Source organism: Gobius niger (genome assembly GCF_951799975.1).
Source record: "Gobius niger genome assembly, chromosome: 16".
Taxonomy (NCBI): domain Eukaryota; kingdom Metazoa; phylum Chordata; class Actinopteri; order Gobiiformes; family Gobiidae; genus Gobius; species Gobius niger.
This window is the reverse complement of record NC_136867.1, coordinates 10,748,229-10,757,328: the sequence shown is the minus strand read 5'-3', so window position 1 is coordinate 10,757,328 and position 9,100 is coordinate 10,748,229. Positions and strand designations below refer to the sequence as shown.

General features: G+C 43.3%; 2 protein-coding genes across 2 annotated transcripts; both read right to left on the bottom strand.

Annotated features, from left to right (window-relative positions):
• Nucleotides 1-1,088: 1,088 nt before the first annotated feature.
• LOC306975431 (glutathione-specific gamma-glutamylcyclotransferase 1-like) lies at nucleotides 1,089-2,217 on the bottom strand. Its single transcript, XM_079572966.1, has 3 exons — nucleotides 2,023-2,217; nucleotides 1,853-1,888; nucleotides 1,089-1,635 (listed from the first exon to the last, which is right to left on the bottom strand). The coding sequence occupies exons 1-3, from the start codon at nucleotides 2,191-2,193 to the stop codon at nucleotides 1,222-1,224; spliced, it is 621 nt and encodes a 206-aa protein (XP_079429092.1). The 5' UTR covers nucleotides 2,194-2,217; the 3' UTR covers nucleotides 1,089-1,221.
• Nucleotides 2,218-3,163: 946 nt separating this feature from the next.
• LOC306975561 (delta-like protein 4) lies at nucleotides 3,164-8,776 on the bottom strand. The gene is made up of 11 exons (XM_079573135.1): nucleotides 8,339-8,776; nucleotides 8,002-8,253; nucleotides 7,821-7,878; nucleotides 7,295-7,558; nucleotides 6,476-6,536; nucleotides 6,241-6,371; nucleotides 5,957-6,126; nucleotides 5,522-5,741; nucleotides 4,705-5,434; nucleotides 4,484-4,586; nucleotides 3,164-4,404 (listed from the first exon to the last, which is right to left on the bottom strand). The coding sequence occupies exons 1-11, from the start codon at nucleotides 8,390-8,392 to the stop codon at nucleotides 4,399-4,401; spliced, it is 2,049 nt and encodes a 682-aa protein (XP_079429261.1). The 5' UTR covers nucleotides 8,393-8,776; the 3' UTR covers nucleotides 3,164-4,398.
• Nucleotides 8,777-9,100: the final 324 nt, after the last annotated feature.

The following is a 9,100-nucleotide window of genomic DNA, read 5'->3' as shown; positions in this document are numbered from 1 at the left end:
CTCAATAGCTGGCACCTTCCTATATAAACTATACATGCTTAAGTTATATAATGGCACTTTTGGAGTGGACTCTGAATGTCTCCACATGTGTCCTGCAAGTGTGTCCCTTGTTCTAAACCTTAAACCATTGACCTACTTTCTTTAAGAATTCCCAGTGTGTAAGTATGTAGAACAGCATCTCAGTACAGGAAGAGGCTGGAAAAAAGGTTTTTTTTATAGGTGAAATGACTTTTTTCAGCCCAGCATGTGCACATGTTTTTGCAACGTGAGCAGAAACCCTATATGTGCCCCTCACTCCCCAGCCAAGCACTCTGAGGATATGTCATGCTATATGCTATACTGTACACGTATGCTGAATGTGCAGGCCTGTTGCAGCTTGCAGCTTAGAAAGTCATTCAGCATTATTTAAAAAGGTTAAACTCAAATCAAGGTCAATTGCAGGTTTAATAGTAGGTTAATTTGCACAGTAGGGTGTATTTATTACTTTACTTCTACTTTTGTTTTTATCATCAATCTCTCTGTAAGCAAATGTTTATGACCGTGCTGTGACCTAACAATTGTCCTGTGTAGGTTGATAAAACCCTTAGAACAGTCGTCTAAAACAGGACTGTTATATAAGGGCTCCGCTGGTCAAACGTGGCTGGACTGTTGATAGCAAGTCTCAGGGAATGCCCGTGTTTTTGCCAGAGGTAGTCGTACATTCCTGGGCCATGTGGTACTTCACAGTATTCTATAAATGGCAAATTCATGGAAGTGGTAAAGAGGTCTTAGTCAAAGTTTTAGATTCGATTTTATTAAAATAACAAAAAATATACAATGTTGTGCAAATAACAAAATAAGATTTCTCAGCAGTCTCCACCTTTCAGGCACCAAGGTTAACGTTTTACATCAATAATGGCACAGTTAAACCAAGTGGAGTCTAGTATTTCTTCACTTACTTATACTGTATTTGAGAGAAACTTGGTTCGGACAGAGTCGTGGCTTCACTTTAAGACACCACAAATACAACAATCAATACAAAGAGAACATATATACACAGCTCGGAAAACAAGTACATTTACTTCATACACTTCCTCTCCCCAGTATATGCCCAGAACATTCATGTTGCCATGTAATGAAAATATATATGAGGTTTTCTTTGTTGTACAGACCGAGGAAAGAGCCCATAAAGCTGCAGTTGTCATTGAGAACAAAGATCCTGCCCACACAATGACCAGTCCTCTATTGAGCCCCCACCAGCACAGACTTCTGCAGTGGACATTCAGTGCCTCTGCGTGCAAAGTTCAGCGCGTGCTCCTCTATGGCAAACAGGTGAGGGTCCTCCACGTCGGGACAGTACAGCCGCATGAACTCGGCCAGGCGCACCAAGTATTCCATGTTAAGGCCGGTGGTCCCGCGGCAGCTGGCGATCTGAGCGCCGATCTCAGAGTCCGGGGCAGGGCCCAGGTAAATGGGGTTATCGGCTGTGGCGATGTAGACCAGGGCAAGCAGGCTGCTCTGACCCCTCTCTTTGGGAGTGAACTCCACCACCTCTGTGATGTAGCCCCCCATCATGACCTCCCGGATGTTCAGGTACTGGAGGGACTCCTCTATCTGCGGGCCGGTCACCTCATACGCCACACCCCACGTGCATGCCTGCAGACAGAGCAGAGAGTTCAGTGTCAGTGATATAGGACATCTTTCATTCTCGATAATAGAGAATGATTCAAGCTGGCATTTAGATCCATGTGTGAGCTCTGCTTTGTATCATTGTTAAAGTCTAACCAATACAGTACGTCATGGATGTAGCTATGAATATAGTAATTTGCTGTTTGTAAGTCAGTTCATAGAAAAACAAATAAAGATGACTTACTTCTTCATCCTCGATCAGTGTGACCACTCTTCCCAGCTGCAAAATAACAAAAATACTCTAGTCAGTACATGGGCTTTATATGGGAGAAGTAGAACATTAGTATCATCAGTAAAGTATCATCTTATCTCTTATTAGCCATTAAATCATTTGTATTGCAAAAATGTTCTTACATTTTCTTTGTCCCCTCTGTAGAAGTCATCTCCATGCCAGAAGCGCCTTTTATATCCTTTAATGTAGCCGACTTTACTTCTTTTGTAGGCAAAGTTGGGTTTCCACACCAAGGAGCCATATCCAAATATCCACAAGCTGCTCTTCTCCTTCATGATGTCCTGTGGCTTCATCCTTAACGCGTGTTTCTTCTATCAACAAGTCACGAGATTTCTGTGCGTCTTGAATTGTTGCGCATTTTTTTCATATAAACGCAAGAGCCAATTCAACACATTCCAAAGTGCTGAAAAATAGCCATATAAGCAATAGATAGCAAGTGCCTGCGTCTGTGAGCGTTCTGTTCCCCTCACTGTACACACACGTGTATTTGTTGTTCAGAGCGTGTAGGTACAAGACGACCTCAACCAATGAGATCACGCGAGAGGCGGGTCAGCGCGTGGACAGCCCAATCAGCGTTTTTTTCCCCCCTCGTGGCACCGTCGTCCTGTTGAACGAGGGAACACAAACATATGGGAATTGCGATGTTGCAAGTGTCCGCTCCGGCTGAACACGCAGCTTCCAACGCGCAGGGTTTGAAAGTCTACGAAGTGACGTCATTTGTTGTTAGAAACGGTTCAAATCAAAGAGCAGATGTGTTAGTCGCACTTAAGTGACATAGCTGTAATTTGGGGGGCACCTGCAGCAGTCGGCGATGACCGCTGAGGTAATCACATTATCTATAAATAAGTGAGTCGCAGCGCTTGTGCCTGTGCTCGGTTAAGCTCATTATGTGTCTCTTGTCAAGATTATAAGAGGAGCTTTCCAGTGGCCCCGTAGTGACTTCAGAGGGTCATTTTTGCGTGTGGACTCTTCTGTTGTTGTTCTTTTTACTCCCTGTTTTTTTTTCCAAAACGTGAGGGAGACTGACTAGTGCAACTGTGTGAGCGCACTCACAGTCTGCACAAAGCTCGCTGCCCCCAAGTGGTGGCCAATGGTATCGCTATGTGTGCAATAAACAAACTTCCTCCTGGCTGACTCTTGCTGACCATGCTGAACTTTTAGTACCTTCCACTGATGAGATTTAGACCTATCACACTGTGGGGAGAAAAAAAGTGCAATGCATTAACAAAAAAAACACATACCCTTTAATTTCACTTACAGTTCTTTAAATATTTTTAATTTTTTGTTTTTATGGTCATATTATTGTCCACTGAATGGTGCTAGCAAACTTGATTTCACATCACAGACGCAGATCTTATGGACAGTCATTAAGGCCAAATATGTGCATATTTCTACAGACAATGAAGCCACACCAGCCCCAGTGGAGACACGCTACTAGATGACCCCACGATTTGAGACATTACAACGCGATGACATGTACACCCAGCCACGAGATAGCAACAGACAAACAGTGTACCAGATATGTATTCATGGTTTTTTATCGGAATTATTAACAATAAAATTAAGCAACAGCAACAAAACATAAAAATAAATTCACCTGTTTGGGGCGATTTACAAACACATGTACAGTACAAGTCATAAGTCTATTCTTGTCATATAAATATACACTATATACAAAATAATCTTATAAAACAAAGATCAGTGCTTCATATTTTTAAATTACAAATGAAATAGTAATCATACAAAAACAGTAGAGTCATATTTGTTGAAGGCGTTCTTGGTATTATAGTCACATTGTGTGTCTATGAATAGGAATGATTTTTGCATAAGGAAAAAACATGGCCTTATCTCGAGTGCCTCTGCATGGAGCCACCACTTACTATACTTTTCATATTTCTTTCATAATTTATTATATATTGGTGTGCAAAGTCACCAGGATAAGGCTAGGCACAGGCAGTTATTTTCTTTTAAAGTATCTTTAAGGCTTTGTTTTCAATGGTGAATACATTCTTCATAAAAAGGTTTTGAATTTTTTAACCAAATGAACCGTCTACAGTAGTATTGTCTCTTGATTTAGCACAAGGCTGGTTTGCAATTGCATAGAGGCTACAAGAACCAAAATGGCTGGCTCCTTTCCAAGGCTCGGAGGCAGTAAGACAGTTGATTTGTTGATTGTTGATTGCTGATTGCTGCGCGAGTGGGGGTGCTCCATCTAAATTGTAATCTTCTTGTCAGTTGAAACATCTTGACCCCTGGCCCTCATAGGATCTTCAACAGAGCTGACTTGTTTGAAGGCGCCTTCAAAAGTCGGATTTGCTTATTTTCCTCTTTACATTCTTTCAATAGTCATTAGCATTAGTCCTGTTGCATTCAGAGAGCACAGTAACTCCATCCAGTTGTCAAGTTTTCAAGAGCAGCAGCTTACAATTAAATAAATCCCAGTCTTTCTTTATTTGTAAACAGTTCACAAGATATCCGACGCTATAAAGTTCCAATTATTATACCTGTAAATGACAACATACAATGTCAGAAACAATGAAAAGAAATGAATGGATCAAATGTGTTTTGAAGAAGTAAAAATACCTCTGTTGCAATAATGCATTCATTTTTCTCCTCTGCTATTACAAAGACCGACTGGTAATCTCTGGAAGAACATATTGTCGATATTCGACACTCAGGCCTTTCTCTGGAAACAAAACAAACATAATTGTTAGAGAAAAATGTCCGTTGAGTTGATAATAGATTCTTATTGCGTGATCATTGCTCTGTGCTGATCTGTGTAGTTTAGTTGAAATTGTTCTTACCTGTACATTTTTCTAAAATGATGCTTGTCTTCCAGAGTTTTTTCACAGTTTTCTTCTTTGTCCAGATAGGACAATTCATCCTTGTACCCCATGGAGGTTTTATAATCCGGACGGTAGTGGTTGATGTGTTTGTGATTGGACTTTTCCCTGGAACAGTCCAGCTCTAGTTCAGTCTTTTTATTAGTGTTCTTCAGCTCTGTGGTAGAGATAAGGTTCTCTTTCTGATGGTCAACCTTAGACAGGTTGTTGATAGTCCTTGACTGGTGCTCAGTTCTTTGTTTTTTCATATGACGTAGTCCCAAGAAAATCATGCAGAAAAACACTGCCAGAAGCACTAAGCTGACTCCCACAACAATGGCCGCTAAAGTCACTTTGTCACTGGAAGGCCAGTCTGGCCCACTGTCGGGTGTGATGGGTTCATAGGTCTGACAAAGTGGGCCAGTGTAGCCACTGGGACAGACACATGTATGCAGGCCCCTGGCCGCTGCAGTGCAGGTACCTCCATTGAGGCAGGGCTTTACTCCGCAGTGCTCTGTGGGCCTGTCGCAGTGGCGGCCGGTTACCCCTGGGGGGCAGCTGCAGGTGTAGTCATTGATGCGGTCTATGCAGGTGGAGCCATTAGCACAGGGGTTAGTGGCACACTCATTAATGTTGATTTCACATCGTTGCCCTGTGAAGCCTGAGCGGCAGCTGCACACTCCATGGTTTCCGCGGCTCACACAATGACCACCTGTGTACAGAAAAACAAGACAAATGAATCAATGACCTCGATGTATTCGAGACATGTGCATCTTAACACATTTGTGTTGGCTATTACCATTGGCGCACTGCAGTGAAGTGCATCTGTCCATCTTTTTCTCACAGTTGAGTCCTGTGAAGCCGGCTGGACACTCGCATGTGTAACTGTGTCCATTGTCCTGCTCATTGCACTTGCCCCGATGAAAGCAGGGTTTATCTGCACAGGTCAGTTTCTTGTGTTCACAGTGTGGGCCTTCAAAGCCCCGTGGGCACTCACACCGATACCCATCCTCAGAGTCCTGCAAAAAAAAACCCCGCATCAGTCAGACTTAATGTTATGGCTTATCAAAACAATGTAAGTGATCTTAAGTTCTATTTACAGTCGTCTGCCTGTGAACTGGGTCATTTTGTTACTTGACAATCAAAAGCATCCTCTTGCAGATAGTGCAAAGCAAAAACAAAAACAGGAAGGCTTGTGTTGTGGGAAAGGAGAGAGAGGGACTTCCGCACTCACCAGGCAATGGCCTCCATTACGGCAGAGCTGGCTGTCGCACTGCTTGACCTCATCGTCACAGTTGACCCCACTGAAACCAGGCAGGCAGGTGCAGGTGTAACTGCCCTGACCGGTGTTCATGCAAGTCGCCCCATTTGCACAAGGTTTGTGATGGGTGCAGTAGTTCAGGTCTGCAAACACATGGATGAAACATTAGAGCAGGTCCACGGGGCAGTGGTGTTTACAGCGCTAACATTAGTGAGTGAGTGAGTGAGTGAGTATTTTGTCCCTTAAATGAGTCTTACCCTGATCACAGAAGATCCCTCCCCAGCCTTCTTTGCAGGTGCACTGCCATGGCTCTGTACAGGTACCATGTTTACAGGACGGGTGCAGTTTACACTCATCACAGAACAGTCCTTGCCAGCCCTCTCGACATCTGTGCAAATCCACAAGTTATCCATTAGTAATGTCATCAAAAGAGACACAGATATTTTACAGTTCTTCTTTATGTAGTGACTTTCAGTGTGGAGTATGGCTCACCTGCATTCTCCAGGAACTGTGCAGTTTCCATTTCTTTCATTACACCCTTCAAGACAGACGGCTGTAGAAGAGATGATACAGCTTACATTACTACAGTTAAGTGACCATTAAGGCTGTTAATAGACATATTATAGATTTTTAAATGTTTCTCTCGCTCATTAAAATCTATTAACCGGTGGTGGTTTCGTATTAAAAGGGCATTTTCATAGCTGTAGGCTCAAGGCACCGTGCCATTGATTTTAGATGGTAAACTGCTGGTTAGTGCTGAGCAGATGCTTGTTCTCCTAAAGCAGGACAGCTGCCCCATTGTTGTGGCTGGGCAATGCGAGCCCTGCGTGCAGCTGCCGCACTGTGCCCGTTCAACAACAGCCAACAAAAGAAACCGCAGTTAAGTGGCGCGTGGCGGCCGATAATGCTGCGATTAACCTCGGCGCGTGCGGCTAGGCGTGGTCCACGCACAACCCGGATTAACGAGAGCACGCGTCCACGGCGAAAGTGGGCTCAGATATCACCATGGCACTCTTCCTTCATATAGGCAGGTAGGATATGGAATCAATAACATTGGGCTGAATTTGCCACCATTTTGTTGTCCAATTTATTCCAAATGCAGTTTAGGAAGGCCATTATTTTGGAATCGATGTGGACAAGAAGCATTTGGAGTATCTGTGTCTTAGTCATATTCTAGTTTATTATAAAATAATAATAATTATTATAATCCAGAAACATAGCTTGTTTTGTTGTTCAGGGCAGAATAACAATATGGGCCCAACCTTGTAAAGTACCACACACAAATAAAAGTCCACCTTCACACTTGCTTACGTTTTTGGCAGTATTCTCCCTTCCATCCCGGTCGACAGGCTATTTGCCCGTCTGGCTTGCAGGTGTAGTGGCCAAATCGGTCGTCTCTTGGAGTGCATATTTTGGAACAAGTGTCCCCGTAGTAATTTTCATTGCAGATGAACCGGTATGAGTACCTTAGCTCGGTCTGCGTTCCGCTCGGCGCCTCCTGGGACCACTCATGCCCTATTCCCAACTTTTTTTGGATGGTAAAAGAACTTATCAAGAAATCAGGGTTGGTGGTGTCTGAAAAAGAGGAGGCATTCAGTTATCGATTTAGAACTACTTGTTTGTAAGTTAGACTATCTTATAGTAAAAACATTTGTTTGTGAGTCTGTGATTTTTCACATTAAATTTGATTACGTTATTAAAGTATTTATTATATTATTGCTTTTTTGCCTTAATTTTGCATCCAAACAAACGTGAGCGTTTGATACATGGTTTGATATTGTAAATAACAGGCCACCATTAGGGCGGGCTCCCTCTAGCGGTGAAAACTGATCCTTACCTCCAGGCAGCGCCGTGGCAGGAGAATGCCAGGCTTCCACAATTAAGGAAAACGCACCCTGCGAAGACAACATGTATACTATTTTATAACTTGTATGTCTTAAACAGCGTTGTTCGTATTTGGTCTGGTTCAGTTTTAGGTTGCATGATAGTTATGATCAAATAAAAGTACATTTACGCACCGGCCAAGTGAAATTCAGCGGCAGTCGCAGGCGTGCGTTCTGCGGGATGCTGAAGGAGTCGGTACCCAGAACAGGTGTGGTGGCTCTTCCAAATAAACATTTACCAGGAGAAACTACAGTCTGAAAGTTTTTCAAACAAACTGTGAAAAATGTCCTGCAGCCACTTTCCCCGCAACTTAGTCCGTTTGCCAGCAGACCATTAGAATTGTGAAAATGATGGAGCTCTATCTCGAACACACCTGTTCCCCGAACCTAAGAAGATCACAAATACAATGAGCACTGTTGAAACAACCGAAAACACAGGCTACACATGTTGGAGCATAAAGATAAGAAATACCTGAGTAAGTATTGATATAACTATAGTGAGGACAAGTGTGAACCAAACGGCCATCCTTTAGAGTTTAATGTGCGTATCCTTGGAAAATCTGTATGTCCTCCCCTCAAAACGCCCGTATTCCAAGTTGAGACACCAAACACGCTGACGACACCAAGTGTAAATAAATATAATCCTTCTTCCAAAGCTCGTAGGACGAGATCCAGCTTCACAAACCGTATCCAGAGGATGCAAAAACCCACGTTATCCTGTGTAGGTTAGACACTTAAAAGTAACGTCAATATCCACAAGTGAGACATTCTGCGGTCTTTATGTGGTCCATCCATTGCGCCGGTCAGGGGCTTGGGGGTTCTTGTGCGTTGGTGCCCTGGTGGTTAAAGTGATGGGAGCGTGCGTCGGAGCATCAGCGTGTTGTGGGTCCCAGTGAGAATGTTTGACGTCCCTCCCAGTTTATATAGGGGGTAGTAGTGTCTGTAGTGCCACTGGCAGTCAATAAACACCGCCCACTCCCCTTTTCTCCCCTGTCAGCGCGGAGCAGCGTGAGCGCTCATGTATAATTAGAGGAGTATATGTGCCACTGTGTCATCACTTTTTACAGCAACACACATTATCCAAACATATTGGTATCCATGTCCGAATAGACCATTTCCATTTACTCGTTGCGTTTTTTACGCACTGCGTTATTACGCGCATTTTGTTATGTTCGTTTGATACACGCGACACATATTTATACATCGTGGCGTTTGTAGCCAAATCTAGGCATTA